The sequence below is a fragment of the Falco rusticolus genome, chromosome 4 (genome assembly GCF_015220075.1).
Source record: "Falco rusticolus isolate bFalRus1 chromosome 4, bFalRus1.pri, whole genome shotgun sequence".
Classification (NCBI taxonomy): domain Eukaryota; kingdom Metazoa; phylum Chordata; class Aves; order Falconiformes; family Falconidae; genus Falco; species Falco rusticolus.
Genome location: NC_051190.1, coordinates 94,366,611 through 94,391,328, shown reverse-complemented (window position 1 = coordinate 94,391,328; position 24,718 = coordinate 94,366,611). Strand labels below are relative to the sequence as shown.

Genomic DNA, 24,718 nt, shown 5'->3' with positions numbered 1-24,718 from the left:
CTATTTCAAGATACTTTCTAGACCTTAAAGACCAAAAGAGGAAGGAAAAGGGGCAGATAGAGTGCATCTACCATTGCTTAGATTGCACCCTTCAGTCAGTCCACTGCTGGCACATTTCTAGAAGCAGAGGTTGTTTTTAATTTTTTTTTTTTTAAAATAGCTTTAAGTAAAAATCCCAGTTGCGCTGGACTTCAAGAACGAGTTTGTTAGCAAAACTCTAATAAATAAGCAAACAGCCATTTTAGCTCACAACACTTAACTAACAAATAAGAGTTGAAGTTTTAGGTTTAAAAAGTACTTTCTTCCAGATACCAAAACGGTTATATAAAATGTTAGTTGCTGCAAAAGAGAAAGACACATCATCTCAGGCAGAGCAATCCATTTGTCACTGCAGGTGTTCCAGGAAAGAACAAAAAGTAGAAAAAGCAAAAGAGAAATCACCTGATGGATGGTAGAGTAAGTCTAAACTGCTTTTTGAGCAAAGTGCATTCCAGCTATTTCTTGAAGCAGGAAATACTCGATTTCATCATACAAGATTTCATCATATTAGCTTACAGAATATGACATCCTTATACAAAAGTTTTACATATTTTTATGCATGTTCCACCATCAGAGCTGAAACCGGTTCCAAAACAGTTTCTTTATACTTACATATTAAATGTCGTAGTAAAAGTAAGAGCATCTCCGTTCAGGGAGCTAGCAGTACTTGCTAGTGGAGTTGCAACCATGTTTTCTGCTCCAGATCTCAGTATTATTACATAATAGTAATTTGCTGCATCTGTAAGTACATATCAGATGGTTTTCTTAGCCAGAGGTGTCCAAATACCTAAAACTCCTCAAGTACTGCATTGCCATTGAATGCATCTCTGTTTCAGCCCACTTAAAACACTTTGTTACAGTCAAGATTTGCTTATAGATTTACTCTTAAAAGAAGGTTTTACCCTCTACTGTGTCCACTAGTAAGACTGTCTCCACAGGATTCCCAATTGCATTGCTGCCTGGGGCATCTCAGGCCAGAGCTACACTACCCAGTGCGTGAGAGGAGAGAGGAAGAACTCTCAGGCAGATTCAGCGCTTAATCTTGGTTCCTCACACTCTGTTATTCTCTAGGCCCACCAGCTTAACTGTCTATCAGCTTTCGCTACTGCCCATTCTCATGCTTTTTTCAGTCCTACGAAGGAAATTGTTTATCCAGGCAACTCATTTCGCTAACTTTTCACATCAGGGGAAAAGATGACCACAAGCACACATCTCAATAGTGTCATGAGATAATTCCGAGTTTGTGCAGCAAACTGCATAACAGTAAAGCAAGAGCATTGTATGCTATCATACCATGTTAAAAAACAAAGCCGCCCACCAAAACAGTTTCAGTACTCTGCTGTACAGGAAAAGTCACAGCTTTCTGAACAACTGTTGAAGACTCCAACAAGTAGTGACTTGTACTCTTTATATTTTATGCTCTCTTCACAGACGAAAGCGATTAATAGAACTTCTAGGGCACAATATATAGCAAATACTGCACTTCCAGAAATAACTTTTGATGACAAGTAATTCTTAGTTGTTTGTTTAGACAATTTGGTTTTAAGAATTACTGCTAGCAACTAAACTTATATTTTTGTAACAGTTAGAGAGGCTTTCCTATAACAGAGATGAATTTTCTCAAGCGACAAGAACTGTAACGTGTCCGGAGTAGGGTGGGGGTGGTAAATTAGGTCAGATATTTACATTTATACTATTGGCTGTGGTTTTATTTGAAGATTTAAAAAAACCACACTTTACGTTTCATAGGACTGTTAAAATGTAGTAGCCTTTTGTATTTTGTTTAATTCATTAGAAGTTTTGCAACCAATGTTAAACAAGACTCTGTCCAAGGACTTTTGTCCTCAAGTTTCAGTGACAACTGTCCAGCTACAAGCATATATAATGGAAAGCTAATCTTTGTAAATTAAGTATTTTGGGATATTAAAAGTCAAACTAAATAAAAGAGGCTTAATGAGCATCTCACAACACTACAGAGGTCAGAATCTATGTAATGATATTTAGTACTAGACTTGCATCCATCAAAAAAAAAAATTCCAAAGCACAAAGAGAGAAGCCAGTCTGAGATACAGAATTCTGCTTCTTCTCCAAAAGGTTACAAAGGACCACAAAGATCTTTAAGACTGGCTGGGAAAGTCTTGATAAGTTTCTTGAACCTCACAAACCAGAAAAGGATGCAGCTAAAACGACCATGGATAATATTGAAGGCTTAGCCAAAAATCAGATCAATTAAACCTAATTGTGAAATTTTCATTGCGCCCAGATTTCTGAGAAACATCAACCAAGAAGACAAGTCTGAGAAGACAACCAAGGAGAATGAACCATAAATATATGTAGCAGGGATGGGGGAGGGAAGGGGTAAAGCTTTCAGTTGCTAGTTTTACCTGGCTTGTGAATTGTACCACAAACAAAGTCTGCTTTTAGGGGTAGACGCATTTCTGAAATGGAGACAGAACCCCTGGATGGAGCAAATTCAGTGGATGAAGAAGCAGCTTTATTTCTTTTATCATGAGGTCCCTCACTCTTCAGTTTATTCAGTTCTTCCAATAAAGCAGTTCTCTTCTCAGCTGCATAGAGAAATTAAAGTTTTAACAGGAGAAAAAATTAGTATTGAACAATTTTGGGGTTCTGCCTTAAGTATGTGAAATGCAACAGAAATATTATCTTCCAGCAGTAGGAATATTAGGGACAAGAAAGATACCAAAAATACCCTCTACCCTATAGAAGCTGAAACAGAACAGGTATTGTCATCTCCCATTTTCCAGGCGAAGAACTATAACTAAGCAGCTATAAGGTAGCACAATAAATGGATTGTGAGAGTTCATCAATTATTCCCCAAAGTCTTCATGGCAAAGAACTGAACTGGAGTCTAAAAAAGCCACCTACTTGCAAAGAGAAGAAGTCTCTCTGCTTCTGCTTCTTCTTGTGACCCTTTTCCATGTTCCTCATCAAAACAGCAGTTCAGAGCTTGACTGGCTTGATATATCACCGTCTGCTGCATGTTGATCTCATTATTCAGCTCCTAGTAAACCAGTAGTAAAAATAGTTAGCAAGAAGAGAAAAATTTAGTGTTACATTCAAATAAGGAAATGTCTTGAGATCAGCATTTCCAGGGCTATGCATCAGAAAAAAGAAAATCAGAACATTTAGATAGCAAGCTACAAAACTCTTGCAGTTTACAAGCATATTGCAGCACAGCTTTTTTTTTTATTATTTTTACTTCAGAGACAATGTAAACTGTCTCTGTGTGTGTGAAGTGAATTACTTCTGTGTCTGAACACTCCATATCCAGTCTAGTCTTCCCTTCACCAGAGAAAGCAGCAGTTAACCAGAAATTCAGCAATGTAGGTGAACAAGGCACTAGTACAGATCAGAATATTGCCTACTGGAAGTATGTAGTTATGAATCCTGCCTAATTCAAAGTCAGCAATTCGATTGAAATTCCCTGTCCCCTTCTCAAAACGATGGCTTGCTCTCTCCAGACTTACCCTATAGCATGATCCTTCCAAGAGATCATTAGCTGTTCAAATTATGCAGTATCATTCCCTACCATTAGGTATTTATGCTAAACAACCTAATTTTGCAGTTCTAAGCAGCATGTTAATGTCTTGGACATTCACAAGGGAAATTAAGCAAGGAATTAGTAGATCAGAAAAAGGATTTTAAGTATTAGATACCTGCATTTTCTTTTTTATATTGACTTGATCAGATGGGCCATTCTTTTTCATTTCTAATTTGGAAGAAACATCTTCTTTGCGAACAATTATTTGCTTTATTGAAGGACGATCTGTTTCTTTAAATCTTTGAGATCTGTAGGTATCAACGCTTTTAAAAGAGAAAACCCCATTAAATGTTTCAGAGGAGTGCCAAGCTTTTCTTTTTTTAAATATACATACACACGTATCAGGTATTGATGTTTTCCAACTTGCCTAAATGGCTTTTAAAAGGCATTCTATCAGCCCGCTTTAAGTTTAAGCAACAATGACTACACATAGACAATACTTGATAAAGCCCAAGATCTTGGAAAAAAGCTCTGTTGGTAGTTTAAGCAGTGTGCATCATTAGAAGAGTTAAAAAGGCCAGCGTCTTGAATTTGCACACTTACAGAATCAAGGTTTTTTATTTTGTTACCTGTATGGAAGGTTGCGATCTTCTGACACAGAGCCAATACTGTCTGCAGATTCTGCCCGGGGAACTTTCGTCCTTTGGAACTTTTCAGACTTCAAACTTACATCACTGATACTGCTACCTTCACCAGTTGACTTACAAGGAGAAACAAAGGCCTGGGGAGAAGAAAAGGTTATATTACAGATACCTGTCCACATTAATCATTACCCGTTTCGCTCACTTTTACTTGATCTGCATATAAACAGTAAATTTGGAAGCTGCTCAATACTATTTAACAGACATTTTTCAAGTATTTCCTAGGACATGGAACAAGCTAATTAATTTATTTTAAAGATACATAATTACTTCTCTTCAATGATCTTTGGTAACTGTGCCAATTTGGAACCTAAGGGTGAAAACTCCTTGAGTTCAATGAAGTAGTTTCTGATGAAAATCTGAATACACATATACAACTAGAAGACCAGCACAAGCAACAGATGTATATATTCAACCTTCATTTAGCAGAAGTTAAACCACTTGTTTAGCAGAGCATCCAACATGCTATTTGCATAGGAAAATAACTTTACTTCATCATGTTTTCATTAGCAAAATGTCATTTGTAAGTTCTCTATTTGCCCAGGTATCACAATACAACAGAATACTAATGTTCACAAGCAAATTGCACATCTCTGTGATAAAGTAGCCCTTCACCACCTCCCAAAAACTCTCACCTCTGGACCAACGGATTCCACTAGGGGGGTTAACAGAGACATTGATGAAATATTCAGTGACTCTTCCTGCTCATCCTCATCACTTTCACCTTCCAGGCTTACGCTCATTTCTTTCTTCAGCTTTTCTATGTCTGGACCATCCTCTTGAAGAACTTCAAAAATTTCATTTATCACTTTCGAGCTGTTCATATCACCATCCATATTCATTTCGATTTCATATACTTCATCTGAAGGGTGATGTTTTAAAAATATTAGCAGCATCAAGACTAAACTCTTCATTCTTATTAAATTAACAGAGATATCTGTTAACAGATAAGCCAACTATTTCTGCTTTTTGAACAAGATTGATTAAAAAGCACTACTTACAGTCAGGCATATAGAACCCTAAAGTATACTTCCAGCCTTTTCTTGAGGTATTATAATTGATGCATAATTGATACAGAGAGGGAATAAAAAAATGCACTTGTTTGAACTAAAATGTTGAAATTTGTCTAACAGATCTGAAATTTAATTGCAAGTACCCATAGTAGAGCAGTCATTTCTGTCCTTTCCCAATAAACTTTTAATATCAGCATCTTAATATTCCTTGAAGACTTTAATATCAAAAGAAACTTCTTTGATCATAATCCTTTTCTCAATTTGTTTTATACAAACTTCATTACAAAACACACGAGTGTCAGCAGATGTATGATGAATTCATTGTTCAGGCTTGAAGGATATTAACACTCTGCTGGACAAGTGGCAACAGATAGCTAAGTACGTTACCATACATCTACTCAATACAAACCTTTTGGTTTCTCCACAAGTTGTTCAAGTTTTGAGACAGACATCTCTTTTACAGGACTCTTTGGGTCAGTGATCTTCAGAGGACTGGGTTTATCAACCTCTTCACGCTTAGGAGCATCTAAGTAGTTTATAAAAAAAAAAGAAGTCATTGAAGATTATGTCTAGCCAACAAAAAAAAAAAATTATTGAATTTTGGAAGTTTGATAACACAGCTGACAACTTACAAAAAGCCTGCTAAATGAAGTACTCCAGTTAGCTTGCTGTCAAAAAAAAAAAATATCAGAATACTCTCCATAACTCATACAACTAGACTTCTGTCTTACAATCAGAAAATTGATAGCACAAGAAACAATGTTGAAACCATAAGAGTGTAGCCACTCAAGAGCAAAAAGGAAAAGTTTAAAACACAAACAAGAAAACCACCACATCCAAACCTGACCCCAGAGCAGGATACAATCTTGCCTTTCTAGACACACATTTGATATATAAGAAGCATTAAGTTCACTTTCACAGAGAACTGGAGCCTCTTCCACTCAGTAAGAACCAGAAAGGATGACGCTAGCATCTCAGAATTCTTTTCATGTCCACTGTTAGAAGAATTAATATTGTAAGGGGATACTGATAAGAGAAGAGTTCCATCCCGTGAAAGATTGGATATTTAGGTACAGTATAGATTAAAACTATAACCAATGATTCTCATTCACTCTCCCTACATTTAATATATGTGAAAGTATGAAACACAGGAAAACCCACTGAGAAATGAAAAGGCAGTCTTGCCTTGCCAATCTTTCAAGTGATATAGGAGCGCAGAATATTATCGTATGAGAAGATTTAGACAAATCAGTAACCAAGTAAGAGGTCTAGCTATATATGTCAGTGCTACTAGCCTCTTTGTCAAGCACAGTGCTTCAGTATTTAGCCACAGGCAAACAGTGACAGTTCTTACCTGAAGACTCCACACTGGGAGACTCTGCTGGCGTATCACCTGCTGGTGTGTCTTCTGCTGATCCAAAAACAGTGACATCTGAACTAGGAGGACGTTTTGGACTAGCCTGAGATTGGCTTTCCTGGTAAGAATGAAAACATAGTACATTCCGGAGGTCACATTCAAAGTAACTAAAAAACTGCCAGAAAGAAATACATTTTAGCACCTGCTACGAGAAAGAGGTTGTCTATCCAAAATAAATAGGATCCTTCTTGATATATGTAAGAAATTCAGCTGAGTACTAAATACTAAATTGAATCTTTATGCAAGAAGCTTTGTTTTGCTTTTAAAGTTATAGAATATAAAACCCCACATACTTAACATTATCAAAAATAAATCAATCAATTGGCTCAAAGCAGTATCACTTGTCTCCTTAGTTGATTCTGCATGAGGAAAAAAGTAATAATTTGCTAATAATCATACAAACCACTTGCCGAGTAGTCTTGCACAGCCTGGGCATTCACAAAGTACATGTTTTTGTCTTTTATTTACAACTGCACATCTATCCCTGTGTTCAGAGCATAGTAAAGCAATTCACAGACTATCTTCTTTTGATACATGGAGGTAACACATTACCATTTTAGGTTCTGGAAGTTTTTTCTTCGAACTTTCACTTTTTTCTGCACTCCACAGATTGCCCCTATCAAACCGGCCACGAAGGCATGCAAGTTCTCGTTCACGTTCCTAAGCAAATAAAGGGGAATGAGGGAAAGCTGACAGCTTTAAGATGTCAAAACACTTCAGATTCCGCAGTTAAGTGTGTAACAGTAAGAATATTCCCCAAGCTTATAAGCAAGCTATGAACGTAGCAAGTCATACCTGCTTAAGCTGAAGCGCTAAACTGGCAGTAGAGGAATTTTCATTTTGTTTGAGAAGCCTTTCCTGGATTGTCCTTGTATTTGGGGTAACAGTGGGTGTTCTGCACCTTGGAGTATTCGTACTCTGTACACTCTGTGTGCTACGCTCTTGACAGCGCTCCCCAAAGCGTTCCAGGAAGGGCTTAATTCCCGATCCCCCTACAAGAACAATTATTTTGCCTTGAAAGAAACTCTCAAAAACACAGAAAGAGATCAATGCAGTTTTGCGTCCTGCTGAAGTTTCTCAACGAAGCAATTAAGCTGTCTGCTTTACAGCTCTTACTCCGTTATACTTTATTACACACTAAACCTGAAGTGCAAATCACCACAGTAACAGAACACTGAAGTTAATAAAGCAGCAAATCAGAACCAGTAGATGTCCTTTTCTTAATGTCCATATGTGATCTACCAGCTATTTAAACTAGTTTACTTTTTCAACATTTCCTCTACAACCAGTCTCACTTGCATCCTTCATGTAAATAAGCATTGTAGTACATAAGGCGGGTACATTGTTTGACATCCACTCTGCTTTATTGAGTTTGTCTTTATTGTCAGAGACACAACTCCTGGCCATCATTTCAGAATTCAAGCTATTAGTCCAACTTTCTAGCCCAACAAGCAGTTGAACTCAAAACTGGGGATGATCAGTGCTACCACTGAAAAGACAGACACTATAGCATTTCTATAGCATTTAGCTCCAATTTCTTCTAACACATGCAGACTCTTTATCTGATATTGACTGGATACACGTAGTATCCAACATTTTGAAAGAAGCTTTGAATAGTCTCAACTGATGTTAGCAGGATATGTTTTTACATAGAGAGAAAAGTTACATTGATTTTGCTCTCAAGAGTTGCTAAAACCACATCCAAGAAAATACCCTTGCAAAATATGGAAGCTGTACATTTAGGATAATTATCTTCAGCTCTTCAGGACCTTACTCAAGTTACAGCAGAAAATAGGCATTATCTGATACATTACTTCAAATGCTTAACTAATATGTAGTTTTCAACACAGGACAAGCCTAATTTGAGCAAACATTTTATTGAAGCTGAAAAACAGCTTACCTGGTGTTGTGGGTTTACCCTTGGGTTCAAGTTGCACATGTGTTCCTTTGACTGGCTCTTCTTTGGACTGAACTGGTTGAGGCAAAGTTGATTTTGCTGTTTGTGTATGCTCTTCAGTTTTCTGAGGGCTGCAGGGATTCTCTGTTAGTGGCTGTCGTACTTCAGATTGTTTAGAACAGGGAACAGTGACTCTTGAGTGTTGTGTTAAAAAATTGTTTGGATCCTTAACAAGGGAAAGAGGAATAACATTAAGATGGGACTGTCTCTCAAGAAGAAAAAGAATGAAAGCATTCTGCACAGCATACCACAATGTAACACACCTATTCCATCAACAATAGAAAAAGCTGAGAATGAGCATTATAAGCTTTTTGCAGATTTTTTTAATCCAGTATGTCAGATACTTTCAGCATCTGATTCCAGATGCTTTTGCCAGCCACTTTAACTATTTTCCCACGTTTCACTGAGACTGAACATGGCAGATATTGTTCAATTTACACTTTTTATGAAATGACAATAGGCATTTAGTAATACTAATTTCAGCATTCTGACTGAATTTTTATAGAGCAATAATATACACAATTTAAGTCAATCAACTATATTAAATTACAGAGTGGAACCCAATATCTCTGTAAGAAGCGCCCTTCAGATGGTCAAGAGCAGCAGTCGATTACTTCAGCACCAACTTTTACAAGACTTCTAAGCACACTCATGTTTATGTCTCACGAAAAGCTGTTTCAGGCCTGCTATTAAAAAAGGACATGGGGGATTGCAATAAAGCAAAATTCATAAACAGGCTAAGACTGCTCACACCAAATCTTTACATCCAGATTAAACAGTTATGACTTAATATTTGTCCCCCCAACACTCAAATCAATTTTTAATCAGCAATTAAATCAGACACTCACCGCTAGCTTTGAGTTTGCTGGTTTATTAATAGAAGCCTCAACAAGCCTTTGAGAACAGGATGCAGCTTCCTGCTTTACACTGCTACTATTGATTCTAGCAGATGCTCCACTTGTAGTGGACAATTTGGATAAACAAGTAGTGCCAGGCTGTTCTTGTGCATTGTTTTGCTTTGCAGATGGATGACTTAGGTCATCTTCCCAGGAGCCAATTGTAGCAGCAAGGTTAGCTAAACGGCCTCTTCTCCCAATAGGGGTATCACTTGCTAGGGCATTAGATGTCTGCTTAGGTGGAGAAACAGACAGATCTTTTGACTGGAGAGGAGACAGAGGAACACATTCAGAGGGATCTGGAAAAAAGAAAACACATTTATTTTGCTAATAAAATATATTGAGTTATATTTGCATCTTAAACTATATATTAAGTGTATCAACAGCTAGGTGTTCTTGCCATCAAGAGAATCACGCTACTAGCTCTGAAGGCATTGAGACTAATCACATTAAAGCTCATTGCAAAGCCAATACATTTTTAAACCAAGCAGTTTCCCAGTTTTATGCCACTGCTGTGATAAGCAAGACATCACATTAGCAGAGAAAAAAAAAAAACAAACTTATAAAATTAAACTGCAGTCAACAGTTTCATTATTTTAGGCCTTCCCCAGTGCTAATAGTTCTTTATGAAAACTTTAGCATTCACCCACAAAATTATCTTCTGCTAGCAAACAATCATCAACACAAACACTGAAAAACACCAATACTGTTTAGCAAGTGAAAGATACCCTCGCTATCCCAGCAGCGTCTCTGTTCCACCAATTTCTGCATACGCGTCTTGACTGAAAGGGCTGCAGGAGTTTCTGACTTCATGTCTACTTTTCCTTTCTCAACAGGCTGAACTAATGAAGGCCCATTAGAAGCAGGTACATGCAACTCTGAAGTCTTCTCAAGTGAATGACAGCTCATGGAACTTGAAGGAACTGGCTGTAGGTTCTCTGAACTGGAAGCTTGAATCTCCATATTGTCAGGGCAGAGCCTCTTTGATGGCGAAGGCTTTGTACCAGGTTTCACTGTACAGGTCAGAGTATTCAAGCAAATTAGCATTCAAATAACCTAAAATATTTTCAGAGATGGTACAAAACTTTAACACAAATAAAAGTATGATTTATGAATACCCTGATACACCTCCCAAAAACTGCCCTTCCAAAATCTACCAAGCACAAGGCACTATCTTTGGCATTATACAATCATTTTTAAATAGCCTACTAATTACTTAGAGCATCTGCTCTCAGGTTAAGCTAAACATTAGCCATATTCAGTTCTAGTGGTCAGGTAAACTAAGCAGCGATGGATGCAGTTAAGATAAACACTGAGGGTTTTCACTTGCCCTTAGGAAAAAGGAGTTGGGACTTGTATCAAAATACAATCTTTATTAAAGTTGTTGAAAAATACCTTCTTCACCAGGAAGAGGTGCCTGGTTACCAGTTTCCAACAAAGGTTCTCTGACCCTCTTGGTCTGCATTGTGGGTCTTGCTCCCATCTTGGGCCGCTCAGCCATTTTCTTCTGCAGGTTCTCTCGCCTGGCACGGGTTCTTTCAAGGAGTTTCTGAGTAGTCAATAAATCAAGTGTCACTATATATTGCAATAAGCATGTTAACTAGGAATAGTTCAAGTTAAAAACATTTGAATTTTATATAGCATATACTAAGATCCACAATACCAGAAATTATAGCGAAGGCTACATTATGGCAAACACAGCTCTCAGATGATGCTAACTGATCTACTATACTGCAATGTGATAGAAATATTCAAAGTCGGGTTTTCCGACTGGCTATCCCTTCTGAAAGCAGAACGAACAAAATATGTTTTCTGCACTGCCAACTACGTGGGTTTTCTGTCTCCTTTTTCTCACTGTAATAGCCCCTGATCACCATACTTGGATTTTATCCTTGCAACACTCACAGCTACTTGCATTTTCAACAAATACCTGATAGAAAAAGGTAGCTCACACTGTAGCAAGTTCCAAGCTACCTTCTTGCTATCTGGCTAGTCAGTACATGTTTGCAGGTTAACTGAAGTTCTTTGGCCTACCAGACAGACAACAGGCTGCAGCGTTTTCTTCACAGAGGCAATGGTTTGGGTCTTTTCACCTAGCCACAAACTTACAGGAAAATTGTAGAAACAGTTAAGTTTGAGACACCTACTCTTTTATTATGAAAAGGTGAAGCTACCCAGAAAACAAACTTTGGTTCCAAAGTTCCAATCATTAAATCAACTAGTGTCTCCCATTAGCTTGGCTTTCAAAGGAAATCAGGCTAAAGAGACACAAGCAATAGCAAAATTAAAATGGGGGGGGGGGGGGAGGAGAGGAGAGGAATCTTTCTGTGGAGCCTGAAGTAGTCAGAAATGTTTGAAAGTAATTCTGTTTTTTACTGAACCACCACATGACAGTCTTGAACTGTCAAGTCTTGCTAGTAGGCCTTTTTGACACATTGCTAAGGCCTATGGCCAAGCCACCTGATTGGTACTAACCCTCTAAGAAAATACACATCGACGTGGTTGCCAGGCAGTTATAAAAGAAAATTCAAAATTAAATACATGGCTGTTAATATTAAAAAATAGTTGTTGCCATTACATCTTCTAAATCAAAAGGTGAATTTCTCTTCCTCAAGCCTAAATTTTAAGGCTATTTATCACACTATTATCTGTATACAGAACATGCAAGGAGATACCAATTAAGCTACCAACAGCATCCTATTTCATTCCCTATCCACTGGAAATTTGAGTACTATGATCATATTCCATAAAAAATAATGTTTTAGTAAATATCCCACACTAGTTAGAAAGTGATTCCTTACAGCATCTGTTAGAAATAGGTTGTGGGTTTGTTCAAGTACTGCATTCATAAACCATTATCACTCAGTTTGATCACATCGAAAGGATACTCACCTACTCCTTTGATCTAGGTTTTAAGATACTATGAGACAAGCAATTGTGTGATTGAACTAATGGCCTTTGAAGGCAAGCATATAAACTGCACTTGTTTGGTGGCACATAAATTATCGTGAGAACTGTGCCAGCCATTATCTGTCCTGTTGCACAGCAATTAAATACACATTTCACATTTTTAACTGTCTAAGGCTGAAGTCTTAAACAATGTTCCATTGTAGGGCAACACAGGACAAATGGAATGCTAATCTCAACAGTTTTTTGTGAAAGCAAAAATCAGCTTCTCTAATTTCCATGGAAGAGGAGGATTTTTGGGGAAAGGGGAGTTGGCAAGACATGTCACAGATGAAATGCCAGGAGTGTTTGCAATGTAAGTTTTCATGCTAGTTGCATCCACAAGTCAAGTTTCCTTATGTCGACCTACAAAAGGCAGAGCTACAAAGTGCATGTAATAACCACATAAATAAAATCTTGAGGGCTATATAAATTAACTGTTCTTCTTGCCCAAAGTTGAGTATATCTTCCACAACAGCATTTCTACAGTTCTATTCAAACACAGTCACATTCCTTTGTTTTGTTAGTACAGTGAAATGGAGTTTCAGTTGTTACAAATAGGATGTCACTTCCCAAGAATGCACATGTCTGTTGCTGAGCTCCAACTCCTATTGGCTTTTTGTATCTCAAGTTTTCCATGCAACTGCCGCAATTCAAACTCTGCTATTACACACGATGAGTAAGCCAGTCATCATAACTTGAGGCTTACTTTTCAAGTTCATCAACAGGGTGTTTGCTACAAGTACATTCTCCTAATCAGGAAAGACCTTCCCACTTTAACTGTCGATGGACAATCTTGGTTTTTAAAAAGTATGTTTTAAAGTATATATTTAGCAGCATTAGAGAAGATACTCAGACCCATGTGTGACGGCAAGAATGTGTTCTTAACTACCCTGCTTTACTAGCAGAGTGCAGCAAAGGGAGCAAGTCTATCCACCACATTGAAGGAACAATTAGCTTCAAGTTTCACATATGCAAACTGTCCTGAGCAACTGCATCACTTATTTCGCTTTGGTCATCTTCCATACCAGCAAACCGCACTTTGCTCTATGAATGTCATTAAGCACTTTGAAGTACAAAATAACCTAGACTATTTCTAACATTCTGTAGTACCAAACAAAGCCTTTGCACAAGAAAGGAATTATACAATCAGCAATACACTGAAAGTCACGATTAGTACATTCATTGTGATCCCAAAAAGGTATACACTGCACCATCTCCTCAGTGCGCCCTGCATTAATAGTCTGGTTGAGATTCAGAAGGTTATTAGTTTTTACTTGCAAAATGAATCAAAATAAACATTATTTCAGAACTGTCTGATTTGAAAGCATTCCATTGAATCTCACAGCAAGATTTATTTGAGGTTAAATTCAGTGAGACCAGGACAAAATTTGTTACTGAAAAAGTGATCAGCAAACATTGAACTAACAGCATGTTTTGGCCAAATAAAGCTTGAATTACAATGCTTTATATAATCAACACTTACAATGTCTCACCAGTTCCCTGCAACTAACAGAGCATGGTAATTTGTAGATAAATATTACCTGAAAATAGTTAAGTATTAAAATGAAAAAAAAAAAAACCAAACCCAAAACAAAACCAAAAAAACCCACAACACTTCCTAGGAGGTGGTAAAACGCTTTCATTTCAGAAAGCTATTTTGAGCAAAGTTATTAAGCTTCAACACTAATATGGGTCAAATTTGTACACAACAGCAGAATACATATTTGTTTTAGTTTTTGTTGGATATGGATACCTCCGCAGCATAAACATTCTTGGCAAGTCAAGATTTTTAGGCACTCCACAGTACTAGCCAACATTGGAATGAAGTTTACTCTGAGGAGTGGCCTCACCGTTGATCACAGCTTTTGAAAGTCAGCTATCTACAAGAAGGGTGTGTTGAGGCTGGACTAACTCCCAGCACGCAAAACCATTTTCAACTTTGTGCAATAGTCTGGACTTGAAATTTATTTAAGACTAGTTGGATCATGTCACTTACTACCAATTAAGGAAAGAGGTTTCGAATGTTTATACTTAGCAAGCCTTTACATGGGGATATGGTAAATCTGCCTTGGCATAACACATTCAGTTGGTATATTCAGACCGAAACATTAGGCTCGGCTTTTTAGATCAGATCTGTGCAGTCACCTGTTTTGGGCACTCTATTTGAAGTATGTCAGTTTGATATACAGATCAGTTTCAAGGGGAGAAGAGACTATTTCACCAAAGTATTTTATTTGGATGTTTTTTTAAAGTAGTTCAGGTTTTGTTTAGGCAGACTGTGGACTGAAGGTCATTTTTACTATGAGATTTCTCAAAGCAGTTACAGAACAGCTCCACAGCTTTACATCTGTCAAACACAGTCAGAGTACAGCACAGCATCTCCAAGAAACCTCTAACCTTCACACAGGTTTAAGATGGTCAATTCCATTCAATTTCACCTCAGGCACACCACACACAAATCCACCCTGACAAATTACTTCCTTTTTTTAAAGGAAAAGGAGGAACTGTGCCTGCCGATGAAAGCAGCCAACCATAGCTTGCAATCATGTCATATAGGGTGCACTTTTAATCAGATAATCACTGCTTTGGCCAGACTTCACACTCAACCTTTAGATAGGGCAGGCTCAAAGCATGTCACTCCCGTTAGCTCCCGGGGTCCCTTCTGTGTCAGCCGAAAATCTTATCGGCCAGACACAGGCGAAGGACAAACAGTAAGGCGCTGGGAAACTCAGTCAGCTCTCAGCTCGGTTTAGCTGAGGCCCTCTCCTCCGCAAAGCCTGCCGTGACAAACCGCTGTCCCCAGAGCGCTGGCGGCCCACAAGCGCCCGGGCGGCTCCAGCAAGGCAAGCCCCAGCACCAGCACGCCGAGCGGCCAGGCCGAGCCTCCCCAGCGCAAATCAAACGGCCCTCCACAAGCAGACGAACGCCCGGAGTAACGTGAACGGGGCCGAGGGACGCTGACAGGCCGGAGCCAGGGCTGGGCGACACTATTCCGCCCCAAGGGCACGTTCACAAGGAGCCGCGGACCCCGCCGCCGCTGACAGCTCGCCCCCGCCCCCTGCCCGGATCGAGCCCCAGCTGCGCCCCCTCCGCAGCTCACGACGCGGGGGCCGGGCCGGCCCACCCCGCGCCCTCACCTCCGTGAACGGGTCCATCGCCGCCGCCGCCCGAGTAGCAGAACTGCCGCCCCAACCGCTCCGCGGATTTGAATTTCAGCGCGCGCCTGAGCTGCGCAGGCGCGAGGCGGTGCGCGGCGGGGGCGTGGCGGGAAGCCGCGCGCCCGCGTGACAGCAACCAGGGCCGTCACCGGCAGAGGGAGGTGCTCGCGCTTGCGCACAACCTCCCGCCCGGCGCCGCCGCGGCCATTGATTGACGGGAAACCTATCCAATCCGACGACAGCCTGCCCGCTCACCCCCGCGCGCTGCCCGCCCCCTGAGGGCGCCGTGTGCGGCCGGGGGTGCCCCGGGGGCGGCGGGCCGCCCTGCTCTCTGCAGCGGGCCGGCTCTGTCCTTGCGGGCTGCGGGAGCGGGCCCGGCCCGGCCTGGGCTGCAGCACCCCGGGGCCGGGTCTGGCCCCTGCGTGCCGTCGTGCCGCCCAAGGTGCCCATGCGGTGGGAGTGCCTCCAGCCATGGCAGCCCTGCGCCGCCTTTCCCACCTTGCCAGCCCGGCCGTGTGCAATCTCTGAGCTTTTTTAAAAGAAAGCTGAGGATTTTACCTCCTTTACGGGCAAGGAGAGCAATACTGCCTGGTGGACCCCACATCTTGCCGCTCAGTAGGAGTGGCCCCCGAGCCCTTTTCATTTGAAGTTTCATCTTTCAGCCGGCATTGACAGAAAAACGTGATTTCAGTGTTACTTTCTGAAGGGAAAGGGCACTCACCTCAGTGCTGTTGTGAAGGTCGCAGCTCCAGCTCACGTCTTTGACGTTCCTCCTTGAGTTACAGCCCATGGTCTCCCCAAACCTCACCTGCCAGTTCGTCCTGCCGTCCCCTTCACCGTTTCACTGATGGTTCTTAACGTGCAGGTGTTGGGGATGCTGAATTGGCAGAGTCCCATGGGGTGCTCAGATTCAGGTGCCACCTCAAAACCCCATAACTGTGTTGAATGCGGTGGCAAACACAGCTTGGGTTTTCCCTCTGCTGTTCCCCCTATGAGGCTGCTATAGGCCTGACTGCCCAAATGACTAGGCCTTGTCAAATTTCCAGTCTTATCCATACATATCGCCTCCCTTTATACCTTTTTGCATGTGTGCAAATTGTGTGAATGCCTTTCTTACCTACTGCTGTGCTTCTCGCCTCTTGGATTATTTATAAGCAGCAGTGATTTCTTCTTCCAACCCCTACTCTGCCTTGCTAAACAAATTGTACTCTTCTAATTGTCCCCCATGAGCAAATCTTTCCAATGCCTTATTTGCAAACAGCATAGCACCAACATTCAGCAGAATCTAAAGATATAACACAAAATAATCTTTTTTCTGAAGAAATCTTCAAGATTGGACACCCTGGCCAACAAATGTCCTTGCACTGTTCTCGGATAATTGTGGGTTGGAGCAGCCCGAGATCCAGTGTCAGAACTTGCTGGCACACCAGGCTGAAAACTGGGACTTAACCTGATGGGACTTATCACTCATTCATAGTCCATGAACCAACCTGTACACTGGTAAGAAGGCACAGGCATTGCTTCCTTCAAGAGGAGCTAGGTACAGCTATCACCGGGAAATAACGGAAACATTCCTTTAATGGAGCAGTAGAGAATCAATGCGGGCAGATGCCAGAAGACAAAATAGCCAATATGGACCTCAAAGTCATCGGCAGAAAATAAAAAGAATTACCATCAAATCTGTTCTTTCTCCTGCCATCCCAAAGGACAAAAAATCATGCACAATTTGAGCCCTTTAAATATTACAGAATTACTGCAATTTAAACATGCTTTCTGCTTTTACATGTGGATCTATGACATTTATACAGTGCAGCCTCAGCTATTGTTGGTGCATTTCCAAACATGGCTCCATCCATTGCTGTTGTCTTTCAAATGACATGAGATAGTTCATGATGCTCAGCCTAGGGGCCAACCAAAATGGTGTTAGCTGCACTGTTAGTGCACATAATAATCTCATCTGCTATTTAACATTTAAAGAGGGAAATAATAATGCTTTTTTTCTGTAGAGTAAATTTCTTGTAAAAATGTTTCTAAAAAGTATATTCTGAAAAATGAAATTGAAATTCCTAGGTGTGTATAACTGCTTAAAGCATCAATGCAACGTGCATATGATAAATGTCCTTTCCTTTTTTGTCTCTGCAGAGCCACTAATTTCCTCATCATTTTGATCCAGACTCTATGTGGCCCTGCTAGAAATAAATTGAATACTTGATTTCTCATCTTCTCAAGGGGTTATCTGTCTTCAAGAAAAGCAATGGACAGTAAATATATCTTATCCTTTTAGCACTCCAAAGAGCCAAAAAATAGTCAGTCTTTTTTAAGAATGGTGCTATAAAATGGCTACAAAATCCACTGTCTGTCTAATTGTGGGGGGTACAGCCCACAGCAATTGGATTTCCAGAGTTATGTTTTTCTTAATAAATTAATAAAACTATTTTCAATTTATGGGGAAAAAAAAATCAACTGATGTTTCACAATCTGAAAGCATAAAGAAAAAGAGAGGGAAAGAAAGGAATGCCATGTTGAAACCAGCAGCACCATGAGCCAGCTCTGCCTGTGGAAGAGCATTGTATAACGTGCCAGCCTTTTGCATTCAAAAATTATGAATCACACCCTTCACTGTCTGCTTACTCCACGTGATATGGTTTAAGAATTCTTCATGCCAGGGGTAAGCTAACGAAAAGTAATCCTTTCTGTAACGATAAATAACACAATACAAAGCACTTGAGGAACAGCTTTTGCTGGCTTGCAGTTTTCATGGGAATTGACAGCATAGGCATGGAAGCCAGTCATTTGTCTTTTAACATGGCAAGGAAAAATTTTTACTTTCCCAAGTATTCCTTCAAAAATTTTTAGAGCCTATTGACTGTTTTCAGGGATGTATTTTCATTTTCAGCACATTATAGAAGTTTGCATTAGCACTTTAACAAGAATGGAGCACTTTTTAACTAATAAGGAGAGCACTAGCCAAAGTTTATGTAGCTCTGGCTTCCTTACAATATCAATACAATCGTAAATGTAAAATATTGAAGGCGAAAATGCTGATCCCAATGTAGTCCGCTGTACAGCTCCATTCTGTAATCCTCAGAGAATGTTGCCTAAAACTTTCTGCAGAGAGACTGAGTCCATGATTCTGATTCCAAAGGAAAGATAAGCAAGATACTTCCTTAGACTCACAGAAAAATCTCAGTAATCCTGTCATTTAGAGAAAAACACCATTTTCCAACTTGTAATTTCCTTTTATTCACAATTAAGTAATTAAAAGTGAAAGTTGATGCTCATCTATCTTGCCCTTGCAAGCAAATTCAATCTATTGCACAATAATACAGTGCATTATAATGCAGTACGTTGTAGTGTTCCTTGTAGTTTAGATTTACCTTCAAAGTGCATTTTTTAACAGAATATTCACTCTTCTGCTAATCAGTTGGAGAACTGCCATGATTCTGTTACTCATTTCACAGTTAGTATGATTGCATAGGATGCCATAGTGAGGAGAAGCAAATGTATAGTCTAGTACACAGTGTTGTACATCATTATTTCTAGACCGTAGTACCATTAGAATTCATTTTTCCCAGTGACTTCAGGCAAAGGATTTAACCATGGGGAAGAGGCAAGGAGACAGCCCTTGCAGAGCTTCTTGAGGACTGCGCCACCAACGTTGGCATCCCTTCCCTGAGCCCACCACCTTTTTGCCTCCAGTGGATCCTGGAGGATGCATGGTGCAGGTCTGACTCTCTGTGTCTGGGTGTCTAAGATGGAGCCAGGCTGTAAGAAATTCCCCTCTTCACAAGCCCCACACCAGGACCCTTGTTATAAGGGAATCTGCACTACAGAAGAGCAGTAAGAAATATAATATCCATCCTTTCCTCAGTGATTCTGAACTGAAGAGAAAATTATGCCCTCAGATCCTTTTGAGTATCCTAGCATGCCAGAGATTTGGTTTGGGAAAAGGCAGTTTTGCCCCCAAACAATGAATAGAAGGGCTGGTCCACAGTATGGAAAAACACAGCAGTTGGATTAAACTATGTTTTCTATTGCAAATACTACATAATCGGACAGGTTTTGATGAGCAGCATTTAGGGTCTGTTCTTTGTGCCAAGCCAAAGGTGATTATACTGCTTTTGTCAGCTCCTATGATAATCATAGATGCAACTTAGGCTGACATTATCCAGTAAAAGAATATATTTATGTCAGGAATAAGACAGGTTTCGTGAGTCAGTAACCCAATGTGGGACATGGATTTAAATTAAAAATGCTCAGACCACAGGTCTCTCTTCTAGTAGCCCGAGTAGGGAATTGATAACCAGCTCAACCAGGCTAAAAGAATGTGAGACCCCACAGCCAATATAGTCTAAACTTTCAGCTGGGACTGTGCTTTATCGTACTAAAAAGCTGCATTTATTACTCTGCCTTGGTAAGTGTAGCTGGGGGAGAAATCCTTTAACATTTGCTGGGGGAAATATACTACATTTTCAGAATGTACAGAATTTATTTCAAACAGTATGAATTATTTTTGCTCCCTCACTTCTCATTTAAAAATATGGGAGGTTCTCAAGAAAATGCAGGCTCACTGAAGACACCATTTATATTAAAGGTTGGAAAAACACACCATCATTTCTGTTCTACACTACATTACTGTGTGATGACAAGGATGGATTACTATTAACTGCTGTTAGAGCTGTCTTATATGAGGAGTGATTGAGGGAGAAATCACATAAATTGAAGCTGGAGGGAAAAGCAAAAGCATTACAGGGAGAAAGAATAAAAAAAAGAGTGGGAGAATGGCAAATAACAAGGGAGGATAACAGCAATCAGGAGGAAAAGCGAGAAGAGGAAAATACATTCTAATGGAAAAATAGTGAAACAAGGAATGAGAGAGAAACTCTTATTTCATAGACAATAAGAGATGGCTGTCAAGTGAACTCAGTTTCAGAAAAAAACTCTGGATGGTCGAGCTCTGCATTTTTACAAGGCTGTGGAGTTAAGAAACATTTGCCTGTCATGCACTCTGAAAAGATTATTGTGTCACAGTTTTCTCTAGTATAATATTGCATTTGTATCACTAAATCACGGAAAGTTTCTAAGTTTCTCAGGACCTTTCATTTAGATCTCCTGACTGATTTACACAAGAGAAAGGGAATTCCTTCTTTTGTGTCTCAGTTATAAAACACCTGCTTTTCTTTCTTTATGTATACGTACAGCTGTACTATTTGCTGACATAGAAATTCTGACATAGAAAGGGCCTGAGAGTACTTAAGTGCCATTACGTTATTTTAGACCATGATGTTAATTTATGGTACCTGAGACTTCTTGCAACTCTGCAGCATAATGCAAACACACACATCAGCAATTTCACCAGCGAAATTCTATCACATTTTATATTCTTGAAAAAAAATATTAATTTTATTTATTTAATCAATAAATAAACATTATTTGTAATAAAAATAATTAATTTTCTGAAAGATGGAGAAATTAGGAGATTCTTGTCAAAAAAACCACTTCATCAAAAATGTTTTCGATCAGCACTAGTTTCTTTTTTTCAAGACTCAGTATGCTGTAAGCTCAACAGGTGATAATTTTCTGACCTCATTCTTGCCATCTTATCCTTATATTTTAAATAAATAAAAACTATAGGACACACAAAATAAGTCATAAATGATGCAAAGGAAGGCCAAGAATGTTACCTACAAATTTACGTTAAAGTTTTTAAAACTGAAGTAGGTGCTCCACGTTAAGCATAGCCTAATAGCTTTACTAAACAAGGAAAGACCTAAGAATATGAAATGGTTTTTACATGAGTTCAGGATATTATTTTTTTTCCACATTACTTTTCATTCCTCTGAAAGAAATCTATACAGTAACATGAAATATTTTCTGCAGTATGAGCATGTCTACACCAGAGGGTGTTACGTAGATAGGATTTTAGACTGCTTAGTGTTTTCCTTTGGAAATCTTTCAGTATTTGTGGGGAAAAAAAAAAAAAAAAAAAAAGCACATCTGAAATAAGAAGCAGCTGGGTTTAGAGAGAGAATTTCTACTGACATTTGAACAAATGCAATTAAAATGTAACGGTGATGATCTTTTCCACACACATACCCATGAGGGACACTGGTAATACAGTCATCTCAGCTTCAGTAGAAACTACATATATAACTACACTGAGACACAAGTAAATATCCCTAATCTTTCAGTCTGCTTTTGCTTAAAAACTGTTATGACATGGAAAATCGATTAACTAAAGGAATAGGAAAATAAGATCATGACTCACTGTTAATGAGAGGGACAGAAACATCTGATGCAGTAGAACATAAAGTAGCAGTCTATAGTACAAGTACAGTGTCACTGAATGTCTGGGTGGAATACAATGGAGGGTTGCCTCACCTTGCAATAAAGCATGAAAGAAGGCAAAGGGAATAGAAATGGCCAAGAGGTTATTGTAAATAATTTTTCCCTTGTCATTCCAGTGGTGGTGAGGATTGTCAGAGCCCCGAACATGTCTCTCCACATCTCCAGGGGCTTTGGCTGCCTGGAATCAAAGTGTACAATGAGATGGTGGAGGTCTTGAGCCGTGAAGAGAGCTGCTGCTCCCTGACAACGGTTTGCAAGTGGCTTGGTATGGGCAGCTTGTCTTCTATGTCTCATCCCAAAATGTCTTCTGAACTCAGTGGATCTGTAGGGAGGAAAGACCAGGTGTGCTGTGCACTGCCTCCCACTCAGAGGCTCTGGAGCTCCAACTCTGGGACTCTATGATAAACTGGTACCCGGATACCCAGGGAATATCTAAAACCATGCATGAGATGGAGGAGAATAAAGTCTGAAAAGAACTTTGTCTTGGCTTATGCTTCTTCCAAGCTTGAACACTACTTCCATCAGCTGAATTTGTCACTGGTACTATTTGATAGGGTTTATTCACTATGGAGTAAATAAAGTAGTCCCAGCTGTTTTATAGTTCCATCTAACCCCACAAACTATGCAGGAACCTGCAAGGTAAAGCTAGGTAGCAGTGCCAGGCACATACTTGGAAAAGAGAGGAGGCTTACACCTGGGGTTCTGCCTCCCATTAGGTCCAGTGCTTTTCCTTGAAAACAGGACTTGATAGAAGACCACCGTCTCCAGGCCAGGCAAAGCCCCTTCTGCTCTACAGATCCTGTCCTAAGTGAGAGGATCTAGATGTCCATGAAATTAAATGCTCTGATGAAGAAGCAGGTTACTGCTTTTTCCCCAGCTGCTGGGACTTTTGCCTACTGAGGTCAACTGCGAAGGGTCCCCTGCTCCCAGCCCTGGCACACCAGCTCTAGGAGAGCGCTAGCCCACGCATGCAGGTGAGGGCTCCTTCTCCAAAGCACCATGCAGTCAGACCTATTACTGCACAAGTTGCAGCTTGTAAAAAGCTGCTAAGGCAGTGGTTTGTGTTTTTTAGATATCCCCTTTTCATTTTCTAAGTCTGCTGTACAGCCTGGACCAACAAAAAATAGGGGATCAGGTAGGCGGTGTGGAAGAGGAAGGGATAAGGAAATGAATGGCAAAAGGAAGAGGAACATTGTAGTTTTCTCAGGTTGGTTAAGAAACAAGTGAAGCCCCTGCCTGACCAGCCAAAAAGGGTGATGCATTGCTATGACAACATTTGCTTTCAATTGGAATTACCCTAGCACCGCAAAACAGTTCGAAAGGAGGCAGACTTCAAAAGGTCCAAAGGCAAAATACGAACATTTAAAAATATCTCATTATTTGGGGGCAGACTGTTGTTAGCCTTACCTGCTATTTGTGTTGCCACAGCAGGGTACCTGTGGCTCATCTGCAGGTGTTTGCAGTTCCTGCAGGATGGCTGCCTGCCAGTCCTGCCTGCCACTGCCGAAAGCAACACCCTGCCATTCCCAGAGGGACCCCTGTAGCGACAAGACACTGCTGCAGAACTGTGCAGACTGTTAGACAGGTCAAGAGGGGTGTATCAGTCCATCAGTTCATACTGTGAGCAGGTGTATGCTTTACTGAGACTAATGTATTTATATAAAGCAGTTCTTTGCCATAGAAATGCAGCCTCTTTTATCTTGGTAGGTATAAGGGCATTTGTAAGTGTACAATAGACCTCTCTGATTTTTTTCCCCATGTGATAATGGATGTCAGATACGTTTGTAGGTTCACATCATGAGGATCTTATACTGCTTTGACTTCTCTGAACTGTACTGCAACTTTTGCCTGCATTTTGTTTCCCTGTGTTGGTCAGGGTTTATGGTATTGAGCCTCCTTAACATAAAGCAGGAACAAATTCAGTGGATAAATCAATTTGAATACTGGAGCTGTATCAAGTTGTGCTCTTCAAGGCATCTTAAAATAGCAGTCCCATTGAGCAAGACTATGAGTAAGCAGCTCCCACAAGCATGTGCTGCCTTTTCTGTGTACTAGAAACATGGGGCCCAGCTGGAATCAGACAGCAATGTCAGACATTTCTGAAGGAGCCCCTAGAAAAAATAGGTCTGGAAGGACGGTCAGTTGGAGTCACATAGTCAATGAAACTGTATGGTCAGAAGATACTCAGCTAGCTATGAGTCATTAAGTCGGGGACAGGAGGCTAACCTTGCCCTGTGATAGCCCTGAGGCCGTGCCAAATTATGCAGAGTTAGTTAAGGACTCTCATTCTCAGCTTTCCCAGTTCCTCAAGGATTCTTTCTTGTCAGCACAGAGAAGCGGAAGAAAGATGTTTGTGTGAATATGGGGGAGGAACCAAATAAAACCAATGTTAAAAAAAGTGTGTGTATATATATGTATATGCATATTTAAAATCCAAATGCAGATATACACATATATATTTATATGTGTGTGTGTGTGTGAATTTTGCAGTGTTAGCTTGCGACAGATGTAGAGATGAATAAAATGTATCACTGCTCTTCCAGACTGTACATGTGGAAGACCTTATTAATGCTAATATTCCTATATTCTTCTGCATGCAAGAGATTGCAGTATTTTTAACGAGGTGAATATGAAATCATCTCTGAAGACATGACCAGGTAAATCTGAAATTGTCTCTGGAAGTAATGTTATGTTGAAGCTGAAAGACAAGATGCATGTCAGCTTTAATTCTGTCTCCT

At 40.0% G+C, this 24,718-nt stretch overlaps 1 protein-coding gene across 2 annotated transcripts in view; it reads right to left on the bottom strand.

The window, feature by feature from the left end:
• Positions 1 to 15,719, bottom strand: part of ANLN (anillin actin binding protein) — a 28,433-nt gene extending 12,714 nt beyond the window's left edge. For both annotated transcript variants that reach the window (XM_037383768.1, XM_037383769.1), the window contains exons 1-15: positions 15,612 to 15,719; positions 10,921 to 11,074; positions 10,254 to 10,538; positions 9,478 to 9,824; positions 8,573 to 8,795; positions 7,468 to 7,664; positions 7,225 to 7,332; positions 6,610 to 6,730; positions 5,665 to 5,781; positions 4,878 to 5,104; positions 4,171 to 4,322; positions 3,717 to 3,864; positions 2,926 to 3,061; positions 2,424 to 2,606; positions 652 to 778 (exon numbers count right to left, since the gene is read on the bottom strand). In XM_037383768.1, the coding sequence (XP_037239665.1) occupies positions 652 to 778; positions 2,424 to 2,606; positions 2,926 to 3,061; positions 3,717 to 3,864; positions 4,171 to 4,322; positions 4,878 to 5,104; positions 5,665 to 5,781; positions 6,610 to 6,730; positions 7,225 to 7,332; positions 7,468 to 7,664; positions 8,573 to 8,795; positions 9,478 to 9,824; positions 10,254 to 10,538; positions 10,921 to 11,074; positions 15,612 to 15,629 (2,543 nt within the window). In that variant the 5' untranslated portion in view covers positions 15,630 to 15,719. The remainder of the gene's footprint in view (positions 1 to 651; positions 779 to 2,423; positions 2,607 to 2,925; positions 3,062 to 3,716; positions 3,865 to 4,170; positions 4,323 to 4,877; positions 5,105 to 5,664; positions 5,782 to 6,609; positions 6,731 to 7,224; positions 7,333 to 7,467; positions 7,665 to 8,572; positions 8,796 to 9,477; positions 9,825 to 10,253; positions 10,539 to 10,920; positions 11,075 to 15,611) is intronic.
• Positions 15,720 to 24,718: the final 8,999 nt, after the last annotated feature.